The sequence below is a fragment of the Sceloporus occidentalis genome, unplaced genomic scaffold (assembly GCF_023333645.1).
Source record: "Sceloporus occidentalis isolate IW3139 unplaced genomic scaffold, rSceOcc1.0.p SCAF_8, whole genome shotgun sequence".
NCBI lineage: Eukaryota > Metazoa > Chordata > Lepidosauria > Squamata > Phrynosomatidae > Sceloporus > Sceloporus occidentalis.
The window spans coordinates 35,086,350-35,114,304 of NW_028316988.1; the positions used below are offsets into that span (position 1 = coordinate 35,086,350).

General features: G+C 41.9%; 2 protein-coding genes across 7 annotated transcripts; both read left to right on the forward strand.

Annotated features, from left to right (window-relative positions):
• Positions 1-845: 845 nt before the first annotated feature.
• Positions 846-4,740, forward strand: LOC149308661 (coiled-coil domain-containing protein 160 homolog). The gene is made up of 2 exons (XM_089536245.1): positions 846-1,065; positions 3,162-4,740. The coding sequence occupies exon 2, from the start codon at positions 3,179-3,181 to the stop codon at positions 4,079-4,081; it is 903 nt and encodes a 300-aa protein (XP_089392371.1). The 5' UTR covers positions 846-1,065; positions 3,162-3,178; the 3' UTR covers positions 4,082-4,740.
• A 147-nt stretch (positions 4,741-4,887) lies between these two features.
• Positions 4,888-25,723, forward strand: LOC149308662 (PHD finger protein 6). Of its 6 annotated transcripts, none has more exons than XR_016282172.1 (12): positions 7,558-7,727; positions 9,194-9,264; positions 15,966-16,149; positions 17,009-17,110; positions 19,441-19,574; positions 19,773-19,816; positions 20,910-21,070; positions 21,206-21,349; positions 21,962-22,066; positions 22,596-22,729; positions 23,484-23,668; positions 23,929-25,723. XR_016282172.1 is itself a non-coding variant. In XM_089536241.1 (12 exons), exons 3-11 carry the CDS (start codon positions 16,012-16,014, stop codon positions 23,611-23,613), a joined length of 1,092 nt encoding a protein of 363 aa, XP_089392367.1. In that variant the 5' UTR covers positions 7,558-7,727; positions 9,194-9,264; positions 15,966-16,011; the 3' UTR covers positions 23,929-25,723. The 6 variants fall into 6 exon arrangements, 5 of the variants coding, with proteins under 5 accessions (XP_089392365.1, XP_089392367.1, XP_089392368.1 ...); XM_089536241.1 differs by having other exon boundaries at positions 23,484-23,613; XM_089536242.1 differs by having other exon boundaries at positions 23,484-23,613; positions 25,509-25,723.
• Positions 25,724-27,955: the final 2,232 nt, after the last annotated feature.

A 27,955-nucleotide genomic window follows, 5' to 3' on the forward strand; every position in this document is an offset into this window, starting at 1 on the left:
AGCACTTTTAAACAGAGGCTAGATGGCCATCTGTTGGGAATGCTTTGATTTGGATTTCTTGCATTTGGATTTCCAGGGGGTTGGACTGGATGGCCCTTGCGGTCTCTTCCAACTCTATGATTCTATGATTCACTTGGGAGAAATAACTCACCAGGAACAGATGTAGCTTCAAGCTACAAAAGCAGAATCTACTCTAGTTCTAACCAAAATTTGTCAATAAAGATGAGAAACAAAAGAATGGCCCACAGAGCAGAGACACTCAATACACATCCCAGTCCCAAGAAAGGGGACACCAGGGATTGCAGTAACTACAGGATCATTGCATTAATCTTGCATTAGTTTTCCATGGTCTACATAATCAAAGACTTTGCTATATAATCTATAAAACACAAACTGATTTTTTAAATTATTTGGTTCACTCCATTATCCAACATATTTTTGGAACATGATCCCCGTGCTTCTTCCTTTCTTGAACACAGCTTGGAAATATGGTGTATCTTGCTCCAAATATGGCAAAAGTCATTGTTGTAGAATTTTGTCCATGCTCTCAAAAACCCCATGATAGCTTCACCCTAAGTTGGAAACGGCTTGAAGGGACACAACAACCAGGTTTTAGTACACAATGTTTTTCACGGGACTTGAGCATCCACAGATTTTGCAGTCCACAGGCAGTCCTGGAACCATACTGCAGTAGATAGCAAAGGACCACTGTACTTTGGATTAGGGTATAAAGGAGGCTCAAGCTGCAAATAAACACGAGGAGCCATGTTTTGGGCTTTAGCAAAACCCCTTTGGCCTGCTTTGTGTGAAGAGCTGGGAGGGTCTGACCTCCTCCGCCTGAACCAGGCCTTGCAAAGCCATTCTTCCCAGGGAAGGCCACGAGGGATGCTCTCTTCACAATGAGGGGACAATGCCTCACAATTGCTCAGGAGGCTTTTCTCCTAGGCTGCAGGGTTGCTATGGAAGCCCTAGCAACCGCCTCTCCATCTCCATCTCCATCCTCCTCTTCTTCTTGCATCCAGGATCCAGCAACTGAAGAATGAAAACCAGCTCCTGGGGTGGCAGGTAAGTCTAGGATGGTGCAATTCCTTGAGACTGTTTTAATGTAGACCATCTAAACCAGTGCTCCTCAAAATGCCGGTCCAAGAGCTAAATTTCCAGGAAACAAAAGGAGGAAAAAAGAGAAAAAACATTGTAACCAATGCAGATAAATATGGCACTGCTTCCTGGGAGAAAAGAAAATGCCTGTCTCCCAACCAGGTAGCTTGGATTTCACTGATCCAGACTGTATCAAGCTGTCTGCAGTGTTGTATTTGCTCTATAGCTGTATGTGGACTGGATTTATACCTATATTAATATGTCTGTCTGTTTTCTGTAGGATGGTTTTATATCTGTTTCTTCCCTCCCTCCTCTCTTTCTCCTTTCCTCTTTTGATTCAATAATCCACAGCCTGAACATTTTAATATATATATACATACATTCCAAAAAGCAAAACTTGATCATATAAGTGATGCCATTTGACTATCCATTGTATTTCATGGGACTTGAACATCCACAGATTCTGTTATCCACGAAGGGCCCTGGAACCAAACCCCAAAGGACCACTGTAGTTATAACAGTGGTGAATATATGTCTCTGTGTTTCTTCATATCTTTGCCATGTTCATGTGTTAAGCGAGATGGTTGGGACTGTATTTTATTCCACAAACATTTGTGCAGAGGATGTGGTGGTGTGCCTTCAAATAATTTCCCACTCATGGCAACCTTATCATGGGTTTTTCTTGGCAAGATTTGTTTAGAGGGGGTTTGCCACTGCCTTCCTCTGAGGTTGAGGGTGCATCTACACTGCAGAATGCAGTTTGACACCACTTTAAGTGCTGCAGCTTTGTCCTATGGAATATTGGGATTTTACAATGTCTTGAGCCTTCTCTGACAGAATGCTGTGGCGTCTCACAAAACTATAAATCTCAGGAGTCTGTGGGATGGAGCTATGCAGTTAAAGTGGTGTTAAACTGAATTATTCCTCCAGTGTAGATACAGACCCCGAGAGAGTGTGACTTTTCCAAGGTCATCCAATGGGTTTCTATATCCAACTGGAGATTCAAACTCTGATCTCCAGGAATCCTAGTCCAGCATTCAAACCTCTGCCCCATTTTGGGCCAGTTCTCTCCTTACCTCCTTTTAATCTCACTTCAGCCCCATTGCTCCAGTCCCAACTGGGATGAGGATTCTGCATCCATCTTCTTTGCATTCCTCCTACTGTTAAAGGCTCAATAAGACAACAGAGAACCACAACCAAATCTTTGGTTTATGTACATTTTTGCTCCTAAAGACTGATAGGGAAGAATAGTTGTTCTTCTGTACCATCAAACTGGCTTTGTTTTAAGGCAATCTGGTATCAGGAATGGATGAAGGTGAACAAACTGCAACTTAATCATGACAAGACAGAGGTGCTCCTGGGCTGCATCCACACTGCAGACTTAATGCAGTTTGATATCGTTTTAACTACCACAGCTCAATGCTGTGGAATTATGGAGTTTGTTGTTTTGTGAGATGTTTAGCCTTCTCTGTCAGAGAGTTCTGGTGCCACAACAAACTACTAAACTCAATTCTATAGGATGGGGTCATGGCAGTTAAAGCATTGTCAAACTGCATTATTTCTGCAGTGCAGATGTTGCCTATATTTCAGAGGAAGGAACTGGCAAAACCACCTCTGAGGATACCTTGCCTAAGAAAACCCTCTGAAATCCATGTCGTCATAACTCAACAGGTAACATGAAGGCACATACAAACACATGAAATGTTACTTTTTCAGACTATAACTCCCAGAATCCCCTGGGCATCATGGCCAGCATGGATTTCTAGAAAAGTTACAATTTTGTACCTTAACTCACAGAACCTCCCCAGCCATCTATGGAAAGTCCAGGTTTGTAGTCCAAAAAAGCGACTTCTCCATCTTCTATCGTTTTATGTACTTAGGATCCCCTGGTTGATGAAAGGTGGTTTATAAGTGTTTTTACTAAATAAAACGAGAGGCTTTTACATCCAAGTGAAGATGGAATGTAGGAATGTAACTGCTTTTAAACTTTCTAGCTGATTTACATACATAAGTTAGCTGCTGACCTTTGTTTTATTCTTTGTTTAAAAATAAATATTTTGCAGGATATCAAGGCTTTGCAATGAAGGACTCAGATCAGCATTGGTTGGAGAGGTTGTTTCCTCCTCGGTTCAGCGAGGAAGACTTCTTTACTCAAGTCCATCAGCCTGAACCACTGATTTGTGAAAAGATGAGTTTGGAGAGAGCAAAGAGAAGAGAAGAACTCTACATCGTGGCAAAGGCCAAGCTTCGGGAAGGCCATGGGTTGCAAAGAGAAAGATCCCCTTCCGTACTAATGATAAATGAAGATAAGTCAAACTTGGAAGAGAAAAAAATGCAAAAATTAAAGGAAGAAAGGGAAAGTATTGCTGAATCTGGAGAAACGGAAGGTCAGTGTCTCTGGAACGCAAAAGAATTTGCAGCTTTAAGGCAAGAGTTGTCCAAGGAGCATTTAGGAAATGTCTCTCTAAAGCATCAGCTGTCCTTTCTAAAGGCAGAACTGGGAGAACTCAAAGCCAAATATAAAAAATTGGTGACAGAATCTGAACAAGTGAAAGATGAGCTGAGCTATTCCAGAAAAGCAGTTCTGTGTAAGGATGCCCAGTTAGAGCAGGTTCAAAGGCAAAACTTTAAAAAGGATGCCACCATTGAGGCTCTTAGACGAGATTTACATGAAAAATCAGAAAACACCAGAGTTTTAAAGGCGGAACTGCAAAAGGCACAAGAAGAAATCTTGCATTTAGACCTGGACAAGAAGGGCCTACAACTAGAGTTAAAGAAGCTCAAAGAGAAGCAGGATTTCGAAAAGAAGTTAGCCGTTGAAAAGGTGAAACTGTGTTATGACATGGAAGTCAGAAAAATAGAAAAGCAATTGGAAGATGCTAAAAGGGAACTGAGTATGGCGAAATCCTTGGATACTAAAAACGCTAAGGCTCTAGAAGTGCTTAAGAAACATTTTTTTCAAGCCAAAAATCATCGGATCTAGTTCAGGATTTGATAATTGGTTTCCTTTAATGCAAATAGAGAATTTTAAAAAGATGACTATGAATCCCAGTTTCATGATTTGACATCTTCTCTCTCCTTTGCTCTCTTTGTGGTTTAGATTGGGGGAAGAATTTTTAAAAATGCAGTCATCTGTAATGACAAAACAGCTTCTCTTTTCTTTGCAGAGAGAGTCTTCCTTTTGGGGAGATTCTGGTTTCCCTCTGTTTCAGAAAGAAGCCTTGCGAGTCCTAAAGCCATCGCCTTTTCTATTATGTCACCTGCTTGCAAATACCGGGGAGTTATTTTCCACATGAGAACAGATTTGCCAAGGACAACCCGCTCTCATTGAGAGAATCAATGCATGGGATACTGAGTTTGAAAGCACCGTTTTAGATCCCTCGCTGTTTATTGTGCGAATCGATAAAAGGCTTTCCCAAACCAGTTTTCAACAAGCTAGGATTTGCATATAAATAAAGGAAAGAGACATCACCAAATTGTTTTTTTAAATGCACCTATTTACCATGCTATCAATAGGGAAAAATTAATATTTCTTATTTGGGGGGGAATAATATAGCACCTGCCCTACTTTCTCTAATCTATTTCTTTCATAGTTTGTGGGGTATTTTTGTACAATAAAGTCCATTTTTGGCAATAGCAGGTGCAATTTTAATCCTCAACCAGTAGGGGGCAGTCCTTGCCTAGCTCTTTAGTATAGAAATATAAAAGAGAAAAGGAACTTCTATTGATTGCATCAGTTGTTGTTTTTTTGCTTTTTCTGAACATGTGCAGAGTTTGGATTTACACAAAACCTTTCAGCAGCCTTTTGTTTCTTGGCTCCATTTTTCCAGATGCTCACTAATTCTGGTATTAAAAGGGAACTGGGATGATGCTGTCTGTTCACGGAGAGTACAATAACATCCAAAATCCACAAAACAGGGATACCTTTATTGGCTAACCAAAATGCACAAAATATGTGTTGCAAGCTTTCGAAGCGCCACTGGTTTCTTCATCAGGGAAAGATGTTTTTAAAAATCTCACAGTAGGGAAGGAGATGTATGGATTTGGGGAGTTATTGTACTTTGCTACATAGTCATGGATGTTGTTATACTTTGCTACATGGCTACCCCTGGATATATTCATAGAGAGACTCTACTTGGGTTGACTATCTTCCGTGAATGCATCTGAGGAAGTAGACCAAGGTCCAAAACACATTGCAGAAATAATCCAGTTTGTGAATGGCCAAGACTGTGTTTAAAACAGGTTTGGGTGTCCAAGACTTTGGAAACCAAGGTCCAAAGCACATTGCAGAAATAATGCAGTTTGCAAACAATCAAGGCTGTGTTTGAAATGGGCTCTACAAGGTGCCATCCTGTACCCTTTGCTATTCAATATATACATGAAGCCACTGGGAGAGATCATCCGGAGACATGGAGTGGGGTGTTATCAGTACGCTGATGACACCCAGATATATTTCCCCATGTCTCGGTCTTCGGCTTTGACTTCAGGTGGTGTCTCCCCTCTGAATGAATGTCTTAGAGGGGAAAAGAGATTAAAACTGGATCCAGACAAGATGGAGATACAGTGGCAGCCCTGAACCCAGGCATTGGGATGCAGCCTCCAGTCCTGGATGGGGTCACACTCTCCTCCAAGGACTGTGTTTGCAGTCTGGGGGTGCTTTTGGATGCATCGCTCCAGATGACGAATCAGGTAAATGCGACGGTCAGGAGTGCTTGCAATCAGCTTCGGCTGATACGCCAGTTGCGCCCTTTCCTGGAAGTCGGGGACCTTGAAACCGTGGTGCATGCGCTGGTAAAAAGGGACAGACAGTGCCCAAAGGAGACACCCTAAGATTATGAACCGGAGGTGAAGAGAAGGGTCCAACAACTCGCCCTTCATCAACTTCCTTCTGAATCTTAGCTCTAACAACATGTTCTAAGCCCAAAACCGAACGTAAGTTGCATGAATAATAAGGTCTCGACCGTGGCCTGAGTTAAATGCTTTCCTAGCATACTACCTTTGCTTTGATAAGTTCTGCGCCCTTTTCCTAGAAGTTGGGGGTCTTGAAACCGTGGGGCACGCGATGGTTACCTCCCGTCTTGATTTCCGTAATGCGCTCTACATGGGGCTACCCTTATGCTTGGTCCGGAAACTTGAACCAGTACAGAATAGGGCAGCCAGGTTGGTCTAGAAAAGACCACATAACACTGATCTTAATATCACTTCACTGGCTGCCCATCAGTTTCCAGATGTTGGTTATCCCCTTTAAAGCCCTAAATGGCATGGGCCCAACCTATTATGGAATAGTCTGCCGAAGGAGATCCGTCTTATCACTACCTTAGATGTCTTTAAGAAGGCACTAAAGATGGATCTCTTCCGGCAGGCCTTTCCTGAATAGATACCCAGCCACCAAAAGAAGACCCAACTAGATGACCTCTGACTGGCCACAGTTACTGTTTGTTATTGTTATAGTTTTAGGCATGTTTTAAATTATAAATGGTTTAATTGTATTTTAAGGGGGGGTGGGCTTGGGGGGTTATATTACAGAATGTGTATTTTAACATTGTAAGCCACCCTGGTTGCGTTGCGCAGAGGGGCAGCATGAAAATAAATGTTATTGTTATTATTTTGCAACTGTACTTCCATGTTTCTCCTTTCTTTGTTGGTCCAATCCAATTTTATTAGTATTTTGTTTAAAATATATATTGTAATGCAGGCCAAAGCACATAAAATGGCAAGTGAGTATCCTTGGGTATTTATGTATTTTTTTCTGTATGTCTGTATATATTTATTATATTTATTTATGGGATGTATGTGTTAATATTCCACAACTGAACTTCTATATTATTCCTTTCCTGACTTAATATTTTGTTTAATATATATATATATATATATATATATAATGCAGACAAAAACATATAAAACTTGGCAGTCCTTCTGTACGAAATGCACTCATAAAGAGATCCTGAGGTAGATGTAAGACTTCCCCAGAAAGGAAACAATGGCCTCTACTGAGGTAAAACCCGTTTTTTAAACATTTCAAACCCCAACGGCCGTTGAGGCGCCCATTCCTCTCCTAGAACAATACTAGGTTTTTTAAAAAAACAGTCTTGCGCATGCTCAGTAGCCTTAAAAACCGTTTGTTCAAAAAACCCCGCTTTCTGCGCGTGCGCGGAGCGCCTCGTCAACCAATGGGAAGAGGAGGGAGAGGGAAAGAAACGCGAGAAAGCGAGCGCGCGCTGCGCCTTCTCTTTACGCATGCGCAGACAGGCCTTCTCGCTTTCCTTTTTTTCTCTTTCCCCTTCCCAACGGTCGCGCGTGCGCACTCCCTCCCTCCTATCGTTTTTGCCTATCGCTGTGCTTATTTAGCCAGGGGTGGGTCCCGGCGCATGCGCGAAATTGGGAACCTCGGAGCGTCCGTGCGCGTGACGTAAGGACGCCGTGTTCGCAGGCGACGCTGCCGTGCGTGCTTGCGTCAGGCTCCGCGGCGCAGCGTCCCTTCTCTCCCTCTCTTCTCTCTCTGCCTCTGCTACTCCTCCGAATGAAAGGGAAGCTCCCAGCCAAGCAGCAGCGGCAGGAAGAAGAAGGCGCCTGAAGCGAGCAGCGGCGTCGTTGTCCTGTTCGTCCGCCTGAGAGGCGCTCCTTCCCCGGTGAGGCTCGCTTGGGGGCCCTCAGGCAGCAGCAGCAGCAGCAGCAGCAGCAGCAGCAGGAGCCACGATGGTTGCCATGGAAACCACGCCTCCCCAGAACAGACCCCTGGAAGTAGCCAGTGGAAGGGGAAGGAAGGGTCTCTCGGGGCAGGAGAGGGACAGCGCCCCCCGAAGACCCTGCAGCAGCAGCAGCAGCCCCAGGAGAAGGACCCTCCTCTCCCTCGCCTTCTCCCTTCTTCTATTCCACTTCTTTCTCATCCTCCCACTTGCCTCTCCCTCCTCCTTTGCTTCCTCCTCTTTTCCTCTCCTCCTCTTCTTCCTTCTTGTCTTCCCACTTTCCTTTTCCTCTGCCTCTTCCTCCCCCTCTCCTTCTCATTTTCTCACTTTTCTCTCTCTCCTCCTTTTCTTCCTCTTCTTCCTCCTTTTCCTTTTCTCTTTCTCTTCTCCCTCTCCCTCCTCTTCCTTTTCCTCCCCCTTCCCTTCTCTTCTCTTCTTTCTCCTCTTCCCACTTCCCTCTCTCTCCTCCTTTTCTTCCTCTTCTTCCTCCTTTTACTTTTCTCTTTCTCTTCTCTCCTCTTCTTTCTCCTTCCCACTTCCCTCTCCTTCCTCCTTTGCTTCCTCTTCTTCCTTTCCTCCTCCTTGTCTTCCTCTCCCTCCTCTCCCTTTCCCCCTTCCTCTCCATTTCCTCATGATTTCCAGCGTTGTGTAATAAAGAGCCAATGTATCCTAGCAGGTTGAGCATTGCACTATATGACTCTGGAGACCATCATGGGATCCCCGGCTCGGCCGCGAAACCCACCGGCTGCCCTTGGGAAAGTCATGCATGTTCTCAGCCTCAGGGAAGTCAGTGGCAAACCTCTGGACGACTCCTGCCAAGAAACCCCCGTGATAGGATCACCTTTAGGTGGCCGTAAGTGAGAAATGACCTGAAGGCACACAGGAACAACAACAACTAAGGCCATGAACGTATCATGGGGTTTTCTTGGCAAGGTTTGTTCTGGGGTTGTTTGCCATGGCCTTTGCCTGAGGCTGAGAGTATGTGACTTGCCCAAGGACACCCACTGAGTTTCCTTGGCCAAGCAGGGACTTGAACCCTGGTCACCAGAGTCATAGTCCAACACGGAGACCACTGTGCCATGCTAGCGCTCTCAGATCAGCTTAGAATACCATTTAAAAGATGGGTCTAAAACATTAATTGGGCTGTTGTTGTTAACTGCCCTTGATTAATTTTTTGCAGCCACTGCTCCCTCTCTTTCCCAAACTCCGGTCTTCCGGGTGTTTTGGAGTTCAGGACCCAGGAGCTTCACTGGCATCTTGGTCAATGGTCTGGGATTCTGGGACCTGAGACCCCAAACACCAGGAAAGCCAGGGTTTGGGAATCACTGCGCTAAGTCCTGGAGACAAATACTGTTTCTAACTGTAATCACTGTTTACTTTTTCCTATTCCCCCCTCCTTTCGCCTCCAGGGAGCTGAAGGTGACGTGTCTGAGTTTCTTCTCGCCTTCTCCCAGTTTCATCCTTGCTACGATCTTGTGAGGTAGGTTGGACAAAGTAAAAAGAGAACGCGGGAGAAGCTAAATGTGCGTGTTGATGTAACTGATGCTGAGTGTATGCTTGCACCCAGGGCTTCCTGGCTTTAACCTGACACTCCAGATTAGAACATGCCAGAAGGTGACAGAGAGGAAGCTACATCGAACTTGGTGGGGTTTCCTTTCTAAGGAAAGGGTCACAGAATTGGACAGACACACCAGCATAGTTGAAAAACATGACATCCGGAGCTGCCTTAGGCATGCTTGTTTTGAAAGCGAAGCCCTCAGTGCTCATTGCTGAGGCTTACCTGATAGTAGTGTGTATAGCATTGCAGCCCTCATAAGGCTTTATAAAAACAGCAGTCTTGGTTAATAGTACATAGTTATAGCTCAGTGCAGTGATATAGCACATTCTCAAATGTTCAGACAGATGTGTGCATCGTGGTAATCCCTGCAACAGGCCTTTAAGGTAGGTTTTTATTCTCTTTCTGTTGCAGATTTGAGGGCAAGAGAAAAGGGTTTTCCTTTAGGCTGCCTGTGGCACAAACTTCTGTTTTCAGTGTGGGTTACTTCCTAGTAGGTGTGCCTAGGCTGTAGCCCCAGAGTCCTAGAATTGTAAGAATCCCCAAGGGCCATCCAGTCTAATTGCTTCTGTCATGCAGGAATACACAATCCAAAGCATTCCCTGTAGCAAATGGCCATCCAGCCTCTGTTTAAAAACCTAAAGAAGGAGACTCCACCATACTCTAAGACAGCGTCTCCCACTTTTGAACATCTCTTACTGTGAGAAAGTCCTTCCCTGTTGATTTGGTGGTTGAGATAACTTCCAAATTCTATCCTGTGCTGGTTGTCTCTGCTGGAGAAGGGACACCTTCCCTAATCTGTTGTCCCATTCTTCAGGTATAGTCCACTAAGAGCCAGTGCATTTAAGCAGTAAAAGGGACAGGACCAGAAATATGAGGTGATGGGATTGTTATAGTATCACTTCTATCCTGTGCATTTGATTTCCTGTATTGTAGAATAAAGAGCTAACATAGCATAGTGGTTTGAGTGTTGGACTACGATTCTGGAGACCATCGTTCGATTCCTAGCTTGGCCATGAAACCCGGCTAGGTGGCCTTAGGCAAGTCACACATGCTCAGCCTCAGGGCAAGTCCATGGTAAATTTCCTCGGGACAAATCTTGCCAAGAAAACCCTGTGATAGGATTGCCTTAATTCAGAAATGACTTGAAGGAAAACAACAACAACATTGTGTAATAAGGACATATGAACCTTTCTGGGTCAGACTGCTGGTTAGCAGAGTGCTTTCAGGAACCCCGAAAGTGGGGCATGAGAGCAACAACCCTCTTCCATTAATATTTCCCAGAAATCTGTTATTCAGAGGCATTTCTCTCATCCTGGAGAAAGTCTGTTGGTATAATGGGCAGTAGCAATTGGTAATTTTGTTCTCTGTGAATGTCTGAGGTATAAGTTTGGCATCTGATGAAGGCTTTGGTTTCTGGTTCGTGAGCAAGGGCTCTGAGTGTGGCAAGTGCTAGAGGTAGGGCCTGGAATGCCCTCAGCAGGGAGGTACATTTGGACCCCTCTTTGTCGGCTTTCCAGCAGCCTCGAAAGGCCTATTTATTCCAGTGGCTTCTGAGTGTTTTGCAGTTATATAACTGCTTCGTCTCCTTCTGCTGTTTTAATGTTTTTGCTATTATTTTTAGCTGAACAGGTGTTGGTACTTGCCTCTTCTTTGTGGTTTTATCTTGCTGCTGTCTATTGTAAACCACCTTATTACAGTACTTTATCCTGAAAGTTAGTTTAGAGTAAACAGGCAGTTGATAAATGGAACTTCAAAGTGCTGGATTTTTTTTTGTTGGGTTCTATCAGTAATATTTTGTTAAATTATTTTTATACAATAGAATGAAGAATGTGTACTCTTGAATCCAGCCTTTTCAGAAAAAGGATTTTGAATATTTGTTTGATTATTTTGATTACGAATAATTTGCTTTGCATTTCTGAAAACCAGCTTAATGTTTCCTGCTCTTAGTACTATCTTCCAGAAGGGCAGCTTTTTTTGGTACATGTTTCTTCAGTCCCAAATCTCCTCCTTTCCAATGGAAAATCACTCCTGTCAGTGTTGCTTCACAGTAACCAAAGCCTCTTTGCAAATAAAGTGAACCTGACCTTTTAAAAAAAGACTTTTAACTTGAGTCATTTGGAGTTGAGGGATGAAATACATCTAAATGTTCGGACTTTATGAAATGTTAAAATTCTTGTCCCCCATGGAGAATGGCAATGCTGGGCCTTGACTCTAAATGAAGCATGACAAGAAGCTCTTGAATTTCCCTCCTTACCCTTGGCTTAGGTGACATCACTGCTACTTGGCTTCCTTTGGTGCTGAATAAAGTCTGCTCCTTGAGTATGGGCTTCTTTCTTAAGAGCTCGCCTTTCGCCCTCTTCATGCTTTAGGAATCATCCGTTTAGAGGCCACAAGCAGGGCTTAAGGCACAATAGGCATTCACATTGGAGAAACGGTTCCATTTTTATCTTTGTTTGCACCAAGAATGCCATGCCACAGAGAAATGAAGGCTAGAATATTATTACCGAAGGAGGTGTGTCTTCCTTAACTCTTTCTCTTCTGCTGAAGTTCTTGCCATTATCAAATCCAGAGAAGGACACCCTTCATAGAGACCATAGTGCTGGCATTCGAGGTCCTGATCGGGTAAATATGCTTATTTACCTTGATTCTTGAGTAGTCCTGCAAGAGCAAAGCTGAGAACCTGGGTTTGCGATCTTTATTCTGTGATCTGCTGCAGTTAGTGTATCTGGGAGAAAATTTTGTTACATTTTGCAAAGTGGTTCACATGTTCTTCTGGTTTGAGGCCTATGGAAGAATTTCTGTACAAGAATATATGCAATTTAAAAGTTTTTATAGTGTGATATTTTTTTTAAAAAAAGAGTTGGTGTGTTTGAAGTGTTTCAGTGGTTTTAAAATGATTATTCTTTGCTTTACTTTTCACACTGAACTGTTTTCATTCATAGACATGTGCTGATGTCAGTCTGTTGCAGAAAAATTAATCTTGTGGCACCTTGAAGACAAGTACATGTTTATTGTGGCTTCAGCTACAGGCAAAAGCCCATACTGCAGTATTCTTTAGAGGATTTTTTATTAGGAATGACCACTTTAAAGTCCATTCAGGTGAACATATAAAACAGCCTTATTCTAAGTTAGACCATTGGTCAATCCAGTTTAATATTGGCTGGTAAACAGTTACATCTCTCTAGGATTTTAAACATGAACCTTTCCTGGGCCCTTTAGTATGCAAAGTTCTGTGGCTGATCTGTAGCATTTCCTTATAAAGTGATAGACTAACATTTGTAGTTACATTTGTAATTTGTGATAAAATATGCAGAGAGGAGGTCTTACACATTTTGCAAGGACCTGGAGGGCACAATCCAATTTCAGATAGTATAAGTAAGTGCAGCGTTTTCACTTTTTACACCAGAAGTGGATGACAAATGTTCCTTTTATAGAGAGGAGGATGAAGAAATGCTATCCTGAGCTTGGGCAAGTGTTTGTTTTTGTTGTACACTAGAAGAAATGTGGGTTGGTAAATGATTCTAAACATGTTCCAGAGAGGAATTATAATCTGAGACTAACTGGGTTCCCCTGCCTCCTGTCCATTTCTTCTTCTTATCCTTTTGGCAATGAACCAATCCAGCTCTGTATTGATACACGCATACAGACAGCTGTAGTCACTGCGCATTGTAATACTCATGATATGAATTCATATCAGGAGTAATACCTGCACAGTCAAAATGCATTGGCTTTTGATTTACTGAAAGTCTTTCCCCACTCAGACATAAATGCATTCTGAATTATACTCTGACCATAAACTGGTATACATTGGAAATGTGGCTCTTGCATGGTACATTGCTTTCAAAATTGGCTTGTCAAGATTGCATGTTGTGATCTTTATCATCCATGTTGTGCTTATAGGTCCGCTATATGAGACATATTCTGTCCCCAGGTTTTAAAAAGTATTAATAAGTTACCTTTTAAGTAAGAGTGGTCAGATGTCCTAACTCTAGAAAGTTCTCTCTTACTGCTACTGTACCAAAGCATTTTCTGTGCATATTCAGCTGCTTTAAGATTTTAACACTTCGAAGTCTAATAAAGACCAAGTAAACCCAATGTTTAAAAAAATATTTTAGTTTCAGGGGGGGAAATGTGCTGAGAATAGTATTACGTGAAGCTAAGTACTGTAATTCTTTTCTTGCTTTATTTTGCTGTGCTTGCATGTTCAAAGTGTGAAAAATCCTTTGTGATTTCTCCTGCTGACCCAGATCCTTCAGTATTGAGTTGAATTCTCCTGTTGCTACATCAATAAATGTGTGTACAAATCATCATGTATATTATGGTGAAATAAAAATAGTCAGGGGAATGTGGTGTTCAGCAGGATGGGAAAACTCCCAGGTGTCTTACAATCCACTTGCTGAAAACTTGGATATTGGTGCCGAGACAGCATTACTTTTCCACTTCCACACCCCATTCCAGAAGCAGAGGGTTCTTGATGTGTGCATACAGTAAGTGAGGTCATCTCAGCAAAAAATGTAAGTCAGAGACACCTAAAATGATTGGATTGCTACAAAGAAACATTAAGGACATTTGGGGCTTTTTGTTTGGAAAAAGATGACTGAGGAGACATGTGTTTCATCCAGTCAGTCTTCCATATCCACAGATTTTTTTTATCCATGGATTCAACCATCCAGGATTTGAAAATATTAAAAATTAAATATTTTTTTAAAGACCCAAAAGCAAATCTTGTTTTTTTTCCCCCATTTTATACAAGGGACACCATTTTACTTTGCCATTGTATTTAATGGGACTTGAGCATCCATGGATTTTGGTAGCCATCGGGGGCCCTGGAACCAAAACCAAGTGGATACCAAGCGCCACTGTGTTTAATTGTGTTTTGTATTTTAACATGCTTCGAGCTATGAGGAGAGGTGGGAAAGAAAAATTATTATTATTAAATGAGAGGGTATCATCTCTGTTTGTGGCTGTGGAGAAAGTGGACGGAGAGGTTTCTCTCCATCTGTCACGATAGTCTGACTTAGGGCATCTAATGAAATTGGCAAAGGATTGAGGGCAGACAAAAACACTCTTCACACTTTTCAAAAATGGATTAGACAAATACATAGAGGGTGTACGAAAGGCTGTTAGTCACGGTGGCTACAGGAAGCCCCCGTGTGCCAGGTGCTGGGGAGCGGAATGGGGAGAGGCTTGGTCCTTCCATGTCTCTGAGAAGCAGGATGTGGTCCAGCAGGGATTTCTTGCTCTGAGAGAACACACTTAGGGATGTAGTTGCGAAAAATGTTTTCCAGGGTACTTTTATCACATGATCAAAGGTGTGATATCCAGAGCAGGTGGCATGCACAACTTCAATAATTTCTTGTGGCTGATGGTGCTGTCTGGCCCAAAGAGCTACTGCTATAAAATGGGAGGACTCTTCCATGTCATGTTGTGGCTCCTGTAGGCAAAATTGTGGTGGTATCATTGCTGCATATGAAATTTCCTTCCACATGGTAGTAATGGGTGTGATGGTCACTTGGGAAATTCTGCTGTGCTCATGACTTGTTTGAAAAGGAAGGGACAGCTACTTCATCCTAGATCGCCACAGCTGAACTTGTCAGGGCAACATTGGCATTTGACACATCCAGGAGTTGTTTGGTATTCTGTAGATGTATGATGGATGCAAATTGTGGAGCAAATTAAGTCGTTTGGAGCAAATTCACCCACTTTAATTAGCAGTCAGGAGTATTTTAGTCCTGAATATATTATTTTCAAGTGGGAGCTGCAACAAAAAAAATGTAGTTTTCAGTGCTGTTGATCAGGTGCCAGCCACCCATGCCTCTGTCCAATATGTGTTCTTTCCTGCATCTGAGACAGTCGGTGAACATGCTCAGTCCTCGCTGGGATGTTTTGGGGAGCAAGGATTCCCCATTTTTGTTTGTGTGTTTTGTTTCAAATATTTTATATTCTTCTGCAAACTTTTCTGGAGCCACCTGATTGGGTACTGTGAGAAACCAGATGAGCTTGGACAAGACAGGCCTTTGGCCAATCCAGCAGGGCCTGGGTCAGATGGTGCTGTTTTAGGCTACATAAGCATCCATGCTCAGATAATGAGCCATTAGGGTATATCATACAGTAGGAAAATTTATGGAAGGATTGTACGTAGCTGGCTTGGGCACTGGATGCCAAAAAGAGTGTAAAAATAAGGAGTTTTCTTTTTATGCAAAAGTCTTCTGTTTAGGATCTTTTAAATTAAAAAAAATGCATCCTCACCTTTCAGTGTCAATGACATTCTCAGGGCAACTTAACAAAACAAACAAAATTGATGATAGTGAGCATAGCTGTACAGCATTTTCCCCCAGTGTCCCAAGGGGGTTCAATGTCTACCTTGACCTGTATTTTAGTCTTCATTTTTCCATCTCCAGTTCTTTGAGGACTTCATCATCCTTTCTCTGAGAATTCTCATTTTAGAAGCAGGCAATTTTATTGAGGAGATGGTGCGCTCTTTCTCTCACCCGACAGGCAGTCACCGAGTTCCACCCCGAGTGCTCAGTCTCGAAGTCCCCTTTTGATAAGGCATGCAAAATCACTGCCAAAATGAAGAGAGAATCTCAGTGCTATTGTTTGTACCTTTTTGTTCCCTGCAGCATTGGCAAGGATTGAAGTGGCATTTTTCAAGCCGTCTTAAAAACCATGTCAGCTTCAGTCGGACAGAAAAAGGGGCCTGGAAGACAGCGCAAATGTGCCTTCTGCAGGTCCAACAGAGATAATGAGTGCGGACAGCTCTTGCTCTCTGAAAACCAGAAGGTGGCAGCACATCATAAATGTATGGTAAGTGCCCCCAAAGAATGCTAGAAAGTGCTCAGATGGGTGGGACGCTTTTTTGTTGATGAAACATTAATATAGATGAGAGGGAGGGAAGGAATTGATAGGTGGAAGGTCACATTTAATTCTTTTTTTTAAAATTCTAATGATTCCCCCCACCCCTTATGGCTCTCTTTTAGTATTACATTTAATATTTATTAAGTTTCTTGAGCTTAGCACAATATGTAGAACAATGACCAAATAGATTGGGGGAGAAAATCACCACTGTAAAACAGTCCAGTCCCCAGAGTAAGCTGTATTGTGGAATGTGAAAAGGAAATGTGTATCCTCCTGCAAAGAACTCATTAACACTCAATGTAGTCATTATTCATTTGAAACAAATGCCCAACTGCTGTATTTAAACCTCTGTTTCCTCTAGCTGAGCTTCATCCTGTCCAGACTGACTTGAAACAAAACCCTGTTGAACTCATGCAGTTGATTTCTCAGTGAACACGTTCATGAAACGGGGCTCCACATCACAATGTTTAAAATGGAACATGAGATACACACATCGTTTGGAAGGGCTGACCCTGTTAGTTTGATGAAGCAGAACAAAATGGAGTCTTGTGCTACCTCAGTGACAGAACACATGTATTATGAGATAAATGTTCTGAATCAGAATCTATTGTATCTGGAGTTGACTCTAGACTCTAACCCATGAAAGCTTGAGCCATAATAAATTTGCTAGCCATTAAGGAACTACAAGATTCCTTGTTGCTTTTCCTCAACATTTCCATTTAGTGGTGAGAATGCATTGTTAAATACAGAAGCTCAGGTTCTGTCCATATTTTAGTAAAGTCTTACACGTTTATTTTTGTATGTCTAGCTTTTCTCATCTGCCTTGGTATCATCACAATCCGATAATGAGAGTCTTGGAGGCTTTTCTATTGAAGACATTCAAAAGGAAATAAAAAGAGGTACCAAGCTGGTAAGCTGACATTTCCAGCTCACTAAATTGAAATGTGTTGAAGTTTAGAAAATGAAATTGCTTGAGCATATTCACTGTTAACCTCCTACATTGTATTCCGTACATGAAGAACTGCTGTAGTACCCTGGATATTGGTCACTATACCCCTTTCTGAAGGCTTCTGTTTCTGACATAGCAAGATCTGGCATAACTTTAACTGAACTGGCATGCTTCTTAAAAGCATCTTTTCTTCCTTTAGCATTAAGCAATAGGACAAGTGAGTAAAGAACAGCCACACAGAGGAGGGAGACATAATCCCTCTTACACTGCTTCTGTGCTCAGTGGTAATTTTCTGGCTATCTTCAGTTGCAGGGATTCTCTATATTATCAAGCTACTGCATCATGGAAGCTTCTTAAAATTGAAGTCTTGCATCCAAATATACTTCTTCAAGAAAATCAGATTATGTTGAGAGTCATGGTTAATTATGCAATAGGCAAATCTGTTTTTGTTTTGTTTCACTTTAATATGATACGTTAATTCACTAGAGCTTCTGCAGATACTTTTCATGATGATTAAAAACACAGGCCTGTTACAGACTGCCAAAATAAAGCTGCTTTGGGTCTCTTTGGAGGTATGCTATTTAAATGATGCATGGGTCCTAAGAGTCCGGAGGTCGCGCCAAAGCCACACTCCATTCCTAAGCACCGGAGTGCAGCTTTGGTGCAGCTTCCGGATTCTTAGGATGCATGCATCATTTAAACAGCATACCTCCAAAGAGACCCGAAGCAGCTTTATTTTGGCAGTCTGTAACAGGCCACAGAAAGCTGTTTCCCTACCAAGTTGTATAATCTGTCCAGCCAGCCATTGTACTGCTTTCTCCGACTAGTAGTGGCTGTCCACAGCTGTGGGCTGAAAGAAAGTCTTCATGAGTCCTTCTGAATCAGATTCTTTTAAAGTGGAGTTTACAGTATTCAAGCCTTTGTCACCTGCTGTATGGAAAGCAGCAAGGACCAAAAACATTTTCCTATCTACAGATTTTAAACAATAAGGTTTTTATTTGTGTTTATAAATTACTGTATTTAATGGGTTTACCCCTCAATATTTCTGCCTTTGACATTTTTTTCTCCCTTTCTTGGCTCTCTTAATGTAGCCACTGTTGTTCAGTATTAAAGAAATGCTTTCCTTAAGTACTGAAAGCTACTTTGCATTATCTTGTGCCAGTTCTTCCAACTACGAGTAGTATTCCCATTTTTATAAAAATGGGAGATAACAGATAGAACCACACTTACAATATCTGATGCCCTTCACAGATGTTTGACTATAGCAGCCAATGGCTTTGCTGCCTGCGCTTGATGAGAACTGCAGTCTAACACATTTGAAGGGCACTGTGCTGAAGATGTCTGGCTTAAACTGATATGGGTCGCTAGTGCATTCAAGGCTGAATTGAGTTGAAATAAGCTTGCAGTTCTTGTTTGTAACCCTGATACTATGTCAGTTCTTTAGGCACGAAGGCCTGTTACAGACAGCCAAAATAAAGCTGCTTCGAGTCACAGTGGAGGTATGGTGTTTCAATGATGCATGCATCCTAAGAGTCCAGAAGTTGCACCACAGCCACGCTCCAGCCCTAAAGACTGGAGCGTGGCTTTGGTGTGGCTTCTGGACTCTTAGGACGCATGCATCATTGAAACACCATACCTCCACTGTGACTCGAAGCAGCTTTATTTTGGCTGTCTGTAACAGGCCATAGAAAGTTAAATTGGGTTGAAGTGCAGCTGCCTGTCTGACCCACTGGATGAAATGTTAGCCCTGACCCATATTCACTTCTCTTTGGCTGTAAAGTGAAGCTGTATAGCTGATTTTTCAGATTTTAAAGCAGCAGTAAAAGGAAATAAAAAAGTCAGCATAGTACAGTGGTATCAGTGTTGGACTAAGTCTCCAGGAGATCAGGATTTGAAACTCTGCAATTGCCTTAAATCAGAGTCAACTTGTAGAGTCAAACCAACACTGTGTAGTAGTTTGATTGTTGGAGTAGGTCCCTGGAAGACCGGTTGAACTACCTGCTCAGCCCTGTAAACCCACTGGGTGATCTTGGGCAAGTCATGTTCCCTCAGCCTCAAAGAAAGGCAATAGCAAACCTCCTCTGCAGAAACCTTACCAAGAAATCCTTCGGATGGGGTCATCATACATTTGTTATGACTTCAAGACATGTAACTGTCCAAAAAAAGGAAACTGCAGCACACTAAAATGCAATGGGTTACCTTTCCATCCGTTAGCTCATCTCCTTCATTTTTAATTACCATTGTTAGTGAGCCAGAAGACTTAATATGATGTCTTTTCCCTTTTCTTTCAGAAATGCTCGCTATGTCACTGTCCCGGTGCAACCGTTGGTTGTGATGTAAAAACCTGCCATAAGACATATCACTTTTACTGTGCATTGCATGATAAAGCTCATATCAGAGAGAAACCTTCCCAAGGCATTTACATGTAACTACCACTTGTATTTATTCTTTCTTAAAATATATTGAAGGGATACAGCATTTGTTTGACAACAAATTCTGAAGCTTTTCTTCATTGCTCACAAAGTCATTTTAAATGTTGGCAACTGCATTAGAATAAGTTATAAACAAATGAAAAAGTTCTGTGTCTTGTCTGACTTCGCACTTTTCAATTATCTGTCCTTAGGATATTATGTCGAAAACACAAGAAAGCGCCACACAACTCTGAAGGTAGTAATTATTTAACACAAGCTGTTTTAAATAGCTCTGCATCAAACTTTTTTGCTTTCAGTTGTGAATAATAATGTAATAATGGTACTAAAGGGGAGTGACGAAAAGAAAATACATAATCTTGTCAGCTTTCCTTGGACATGAAAAGCGCATCTTACAGTGATAGGCCAAAGGTCCATCCACTCATCTTTCAAGCAAATGCCTTTGGGAAAAGCCCAAAGTAAGAGCTTGAGGCAGAAGACCTGGTCAGCTCTGTACTCCACAGTATGTGTTGTGCAGTGGCATACACTGAGTCACCATTGATAGACCAATTCCCTATCATGAATTTAACTAATCCTGTTTCAAAGCTAATAAATAGCACCTAGCCTTGTGGCTGCCAAGTTCATGAACCAACTGTGAAGAAGAATTGTAGAATCACAGACATGGGGAGGACTATATAAAGTATTTTTCCTGAGTCGTGTTTGTTAGTCCCAACTGGGGTAGACCTATGGAATCACTTCACTTGTTGAGCAGTAAGTCAACATGTACATAGATCCCATTGATTCTGTGGCCCTGCTTTAGCTGTCTAAGGCTCTAGACCAGAAAGTAATAACTAAGCCCCTCAGCTTTTAGAATCCTGTGCAGGGCTGAGCTCTAGCTTCGGCTGAGTATGTGTTTGGAGGTGGTGACAGCTCTGTCTTGCAGGATTAGTTTAGACTGGAAGAAATGGGGCAGGAGACCCAGGTTGACCAAGTTGTCATGCAGAGATCCTGGCACTCTTCTGTTACATTCACCCGTTAAAAGCCCCTTCCTCAGTAACCATTCCCTTGCCAAAATCCAACCCAGTTAAAAAGGTCTTTGCTCTTTTTGAATTGATGTTTGGGGTGGGAGATGGGTAGGACAAGCTAGACTGTCCTGTACTGAGTGTTGCAGGAAAACACTACTCCACTATTTGCTTTTGAGAATCTAATTCTATCCTGATATAATGTGAGAGGTGATCTGGGTGGAACGTTAGAAGTTAGGGGTACCAGTACTTGTGTACTTTAGAAGAATCTACCTGGCGAAAATGTTCAGCCTTCTGAAGTGTTCCCTTCATTTATCATTTGTCTTCTAGCAGATCTAGAAGAAGGTCTAAATGAACATGAGTTGGAAGCTTCTCCTCCTAAAAAGAGGGGTCGTAAAGGAAGGCCCAGAAAAATAACTCCGAAAGGACCGTCAGAAGATGCCCGGTCAACATCATTGCATGGCACAGACGATATAGAAAGCAGTTCTTATGTAAGCAATTTGTATCTTTAAACATTTCACATAGCCATGTCGTTCTGTTTCTCAGTGGCCATGCTTAGTTGTCTTCTGATTAAACCATATATGTTGTTTTTGTCCTATTATTTTAGAAAAGTGTTTTTCTTTCAGAGAGACAGATCACCTCACAGAAGCAGTCCCAATGATACAAAACCTAAATGTGGATTCTGTCATGCAGGTGAAGAAGAAAATGAAGCTAGAGGGAAGCTTCATATATTCAATGCCAAAAAAGCAGCTGCACATTACAAGTGTATGGTGAGAACGATTGCTTTGTCCCCACACCCTGGTCTTGCACACCACTTTGATTAAACAGGCTCATGTAGTGTCTTCTACAACTATTACCAGCTGATTTTCATATCAGTAAACAGGGCTTTCCTGCTCATGTAGGAACTCAAAAAGTAGCTTTCCAATGCTCTGCCTGCCCACTCAGCACTCATCCTGAGCCTTGCATCACTGCTGTATCCCTCACAGTGCAGGCAAAATATGCATCCTCTTCCAAACTTCAGATTAAAACCTAGTTTAGTGTGCAAGAACCTCTGCTACATCAGATCAAGGCCCACTTAGTCAAACATCTGAGTCTTTATGGTGGCTAGTCAGATGTGTCTAAAAAGACCTGACGACTTCCTCTTGTTGATTCACAGCAATCAGTGGTCATTATGGCTCACCCTGCTTTGTAGCCATTGATGGATTCATCCACCTCCCTCTTATAAAGCCATCCAAGTGGTGGCCATCATCTCAGTCTTTCCAGATCTTCATGGTTCTGTCTCAAAGTCCCACCACCACCTTCCTGCTGCATGCGCATCTTTGAAGACTTACATAGTTGGAGTTTTCAGTGCTCCTAACATTCTATGTTTCCTTTCTTCCTAGTTGTTCTCTTCTGGCACTGTACAACTGACAACAACATCAAGGGCAGAATTTGGTGACTTTGATATTAAAACTGTACTTCAAGAAATTAAACGAGGGAAAAGAATGGTATGACCTGTTGGTTTGAACCTAAGCTAGCATGTTTTTATCCTGAGTTTTTTCTAAAGTGCTGAGGGTTGCCTACAGTTCCTTACACCTTTTTTCTAAACACCAGCCACTAGACTGGACACAGTAAACTTTGTGGCAAAAGAGAAATGTAAATATAGTTTCTCTTGATTTAAGTCCCACACATTAGCCACAGCATAAAACTGGGGAGTCTGAGTGGTGGATATTTGCTTTTAGGATTTTTAAGAATGTTGCTTTCCCACTCAGAGGACCCTGGAAATTGTTGCTTTATGAGAAGTGACCAAAAAAAGCAAAATATTTTGGCTTTTCCCCCCACAAATATTGCAAGGACAGGTTCCTTTGTATCTTCATTGGCAATAATTCAGTCTTCATGCAGATGTAGAATTAAAAGGATCAAAACCTTCTTTGGGAGTTTGAAACTGAGTGTGAAGTGGGTAGATGTGGATCAGAATGTGATTCATGTAAGCTGACTGTTGTCTTTCTCTCCTTCTTCCCACCCTTTTAATGACAGAAGTGTACACTTTGTAGTCAGTCTGGTGCTACAATCGGATGTGAAATTAAAGCATGCATCAAGACTTATCATTACCACTGTGGAGTACAAGACAAAGCAAAATATATTGAGAATATGTCACGAGGAATTTACAAGTAAGTGTCCCCCTATTATCTGTGTTTGTGAACAAGAGGAGGGAGAGAAGCCATCGTGGGCAATACCTTATATCTCCAAACGCTAGACTCTGTCAGAGGTTAGCAGACCACTGCACTAGCTGTAAGGTTTTTGAATAGAGAAATACCTGCCCCATTCACCATGGCTGGTGTGTCTATCCAACTTACCAGCCCTTAGTCTTACTGATGTTGTGGCTGACCCTAATTGTCAGCCACAAGGAGGCATTCACTGAAAAATGTGGTCTGCCTGTTCAAGCAAGTATTGATGAATTGGGTGGTTTTGCTGCACAGCGTAGTCACAGAAAAGCCCTTTATTTGTCTTTCCTTGTTTGAACATCTTAGTTTGGCCTACTAATGGTAAGTTTACATTAATACTTAACTAGGAAGTGGCTGAAGTGTCTGAGTGAGCACAGGCTTGTTTGCTTCTTGCGCTGAATACCATTTACTTCTGAGTTTTCACACCCATCACATTGATTTAATTCTCCCTGTAGGCTGTGCTTATTTCAAAGGAAACATTTATTAACACACACCAAACACATACACCCACAAACATGTGCTTAAAATTTCCAGGACAGTTTATAGAATACAATTAGTGAAACCATCTTTGGCAACAAAAGACAGCATTCTGTAACAGGCGTTGGGTTTTTGTCTGATTTTCTTCTGCCATATCGCCCCCTTCTTACTCACACAAACACACATCTATATAAAAATGTTGGTGTCTTTGCACTGTCTGTAGGCTTTACTGTAAAAACCATAGTGGGAATGATGAACGCGATGAAGAGGATGAAGAACGCGAAAGCAAAAGTCGTGAGAAGTCAGTAGGCAATCTTAGTGGAGTTCCTCAGCAGCAACTTAATGGAAATTAGGTATGACTGTCCTCAACTTCCAGCCCTCCTTTTGAGACACCGCCATACAATTGATGTAGGTGTTAACTAGTGGTAAGACATTTTAAGCCAAGCATAATGCCAATAAGTGTGGGAGGGGGGTTGTTTTGTTTTAAACTGGAGTCTTGTTGCACAAGCGTTAGGGATATTTCTCAAAATTCAGCTAACTTTAAGGAGGACCCTGCACTTCTGCCAATAAACATAGCTGTCATGTTCAATTTGGTAATATGCTTTCTTCATCTTATTCTCAACTATTTTAAAATCTATCCTTTTTTTCCCTCATCATCTTTCATACAGGTTCAAGTGACAAAGTTAAACTGGGAATGAATAAGACATCCATAATTACTAACCTTTGTGTTTGTTTGTTTGTTTTTTTTAAAAAAGGATTTATAAAGTCAGAAAGGGGTTAGTGGCTTTTTTTACTGCCTGACTGTTAGGAATGTCTTTGAACTGCCTGAAATGGTCATGTGTGTGAGCCTTCAATGAGCAGCAGAGGCTTTTAAACAAATTAAAACCTATTGATACTATGTAGTTAGTCTGCCGTGTCTGGAGAGGGGGGGGTGAAAAAATCATACACCCCGAAAACACTGTAGGAATGAAAGTAGTGTGTACGGTGTCAGAGCTGAGGCAGACATTGAGACGATAAGCTCTGTTTCTGGACTGAATAAAATTTCTCTGATTTGAGATGTTCACCTCAATGGATTGGTGCCCCATGGGAAGTTCTGGAGTTTTAACTCGCAAAGTGGATGTTTGTGTGATGCGACCGAGGCTGCAAATGAGGGATTTTTGCATTTACCTTCACGTACAAACTGGATGTTAAGCGGGAAGGAAACTGCTTGATGCCTCCTTTGTGAAAACACTATATAGGGCTTTGGGTGGGCAGCAGGGGGAAGGAATAAGAATTCAGCAGCTCCAGAAGTGCGATTTCAAACCATTTGGATTATTCCTGCTACAATGGTTCCTACTGCCTAGCATTCCTTGCCGGAGACCTCAAGCTGCCATTGACGATAAGCTGTGAGCTTCAGTACTCATGCCAAAGGGCTGTCATTCATTCTTTTTTCCTACATAAAACACACACACGAGTATGTACACATCCTCACCTCCTACTTTCTTCTCCCTGCTGTACCAACAACCTGTGGCCTGTTGCAGCTGAAGAATAACGTGGTGATTTCTGGAAACATCAGCCCCTTGTCCCCACCCACCCCCATTAGATTTCGGAGTTACTGCTTAACTCTCACTATGGAATTTAGCCACCTTTATTGGACATCATACCTCAAGTGCTCTGTGCTGCGTGGAACACATCATGTTTTGTCCAAATATAAATATATATATACAGATCCTGTATGCTGTAAGAAGAATGCAGAATAAGACTCTGGAAAAAAATGTTTTTCTTTTTTTAAAAAAGGTCAGTATTTATTTTGAGTCTTGTGACCACTATCGAGAAAGTTTTTAGTATTTGGTTAAGGGTTTTCTGGCAAATCAGCAAGTCATGTGCTGTTAAATCTACTGGAGCCGAATGAGCTTGAAATTATGCCAAGTCTTAATATCTCAGTAATTATGTCATAGACTCCTGGTATCTCCTAGTCATTTCTTCCATTGGTTTAGTCCAGCCTTTTCCTAAACACGACCAAAATATGTCCTGCTTGTTAGCAAGCTAGCAAGATCTACGCTCTTATCTCTTCAATTGGAGGCCAAGCAACAATGGAAGGATGCTGACAATTGGATGGAAAATGGAGAAGATTTGCTAGCAGTTGAATATTGCAGAGGAAAAACAAATGTTCCATGATACGCTCTATATTTCTGAAGCCTTGTTTTTTTTTTTTACTTTTAACCTTTTTTCCCTCTTTTTTTTTAAAAATGCATTTCGTTGTCTCGAGGGACTCAACTATTGCATATAAGAACTTCAAAAAGACTCTCAAGTTGGAATTCAATCCATTTGGGTTTGAAAACTTCCTGGAAGAATGCAGTTTTAGTAGAAAAGTTGTGTATAAAGAAAAAAAATAAATCTGTTAATTGCTCTTATGCCATTGACCAATTTTTCTTTTTTATTTTGTATTGTAACTTTCAAGATTAAAGGTGTAATGAACTGAAATAGATGTTTACTAGGCGTGTGCACTCTTTTGAAAGGATGGATTTTGGGGGGTGGGGTGGTGTAAGTTGCTTGTAATGGTTTCAGAATATAAAATATTACCTTAGATCAGTTTTAATTTCTGCCAGGTGCCACTCTGAAGTGGTAGGACAAGTTCAGAAATAGTCTTGATGTTCCAAATAATGAGTGAATCCCTGCTGCCCACTTGTTGTATATCTCCATAGGACAAAGATTTCTGAAAATGCAAAAATTCAGAGTAAGAAGTAATACCAGCTTTCTAAAATGTTCAAAACAAATTGCAGTGCACATGGTTCGAGCACAATTTAAATGGCAAAATATACGACGAACCTTGAAAAAGCAGAGCAAAACATGCAGTTCTACATTCAGAACAGAAAAGGGTAGGGAGTTGTTAGAGAGAATGGTCTGTCTGGTTTAGAGGAGCCCTTGACTTAGGCCAGGGTGCGTTTTTTGTTTCCTCCCAGACCATTTCCCAAGTTCTTGTCTCCCTTTTGATCAACATTTCTAAGCGCAGATATGGCTTCAGCTGGGCACCTGTTGCGTCTTGTCTTGCCTGAGGAAAACATGACCTGCCTTGCTCTGAAAATGTTCCTGATGCAAGGCAGCTCATGCTATCGCCCGAAAAAATCCCTGACACACTTTATTTGGGAACAGCCCAATGTTCAAGCAACCCAAACTCAAGTTCAACAGTAAGTTTGCAAGGCTTACCCAGAGTTGACAACAGCCACAGTTATGCCCACCTCCAGTTTTTAGAAACGTCTGACTTTACTGACTTCATTTAAGACCTAGGCTGCATCCATGCTGCAGAAATAATCCAGTTTGGAACCACTTTAACTGCTATGGGATTCTGGAGTTTGGGGACATAGCAAACTACAGTTCACAGAACTCCAAAGCATTGAGCCCTGACAGTTAAAAGTGTCAGACTGGATTATCTCTGCAGTGTGGATGCAAGTAAAGACTCTTGTCTGACATCTTTAGAATGAAGCAGGTTTTCTTATTTGGAATATTAGTATTTCCTTGTATATGGGTTTCCCAAACATGATTCACTTGTTTGCATCTCTACTCACCATCCGAAGTAAGACCCAATTTTTATTGACTTTCCTTGTCCGGAAGAACGAGTTGGGACTTCATTGACGATGGAGCTTTCCACCTCCTGCAGATGTTCCCAAAAAAAAGGACCATAACTCATCATTTAATTTAACTTCCTGTTTAATTTGTATTCCTGCATGAGGGAAGCTGGCTGTAGTTAAAAATAGAGTAGGAAATACTCTAGTAACTTTCCACCCGGTTTGAAACAAGAAACAACTGCAGTGTCTTAACTACTGATCTGAATTTAAAAGGGCACGAAACTGGGGCGGGTGACCTTTGGTCCTCCAGACATATTGGACAACAATTCCCAGGGTCACCAGATATCCTAACTGCAAGGGAGGACAAGGGACCTAGGGTCACCATCTGCCACAAATAGACCATAGAATCACACTGGAAGACCTAGAAATGCCGAGAGAGATCCTCCAGATTAGAGTGTTTTATTTGCTGTTTTTCCACTTTCATGGAGGCTCCTGTGTCCCTAACCCCAGCGAATGCAGAGGACCCACTATAATTTCAGTATCAGGAATGTCCACCTTTCCACTGACCATCAAGAGCCTTGGTCATCCATCTGGGCTAATATTTATTGGGAAATCTTTCCACCATCCTTCTCTATAGAAATTACACAAAGTCCCCGCCAAGGGCTGCTTTACGATCTCCGCTCGCTCAGCCAAAGCGTCTCCGAAATGAGTGCGCTCACAAAGAGATCCGTGGCGTCGCGCACAACCCACGCCACCAGTTTCCGTGGGACTAAAACTGCAGGAAGCCCTGCTGGCAAGAAGGCACATTTTTTTGATGAATGGGCACAGTTCATGCTTTTTAAAAATAGCCTAGTGCTGCACAGTGTTCTCGGCAGCGTGTGCCTTTGGTCGACAGAAGGATATACTTCTTAAAAACTATCTCTTAATTGCCCATTTCCTCTGCTTGGATCAAAATATGGGCAAGGAGGGCAAACATGGCTTAGGAGGATGTGGCAACCTTACTTTTTCAAACATAATATGTAAAGGCTAGTAGTGCTTTTGAGCACAATAACACTTCCTTTTTTAAGGAGGTCATTCGAGGTACTTTTTTGTATTGAAAGCATGTCTGGTTTTTTAAAAGTAACACATTACTCTTTAAGCAACCAGCAAT

Excerpts from the sequence above, each read along its gene's own strand:
- LOC149308662 (XM_089536239.1), top strand. The coding sequence starts at position 16,012 with ATGTCAGCTTCAGTCGGACAGAAAAAGGGGCCTGGAAGACAGCGCAAA. Across the intron at positions 16,150-17,008 it reads CAGCACATCATAAATGTATG|CTTTTCTCATCTGCCTTGGT; the intron begins GTAAGTGCCCCC and ends TTGTATGTCTAG. Across the intron at positions 21,071-21,205 it reads ATATAGAAAGCAGTTCTTAT|AGAGACAGATCACCTCACAG; the intron begins GTAAGCAATTTG and ends TTTTTCTTTCAG.
- LOC149308661 (XM_089536245.1), top strand. The coding sequence starts at position 3,179 with ATGAAGGACTCAGATCAGCATTGGTTGGAGAGGTTGTTTCCTCCTCGG.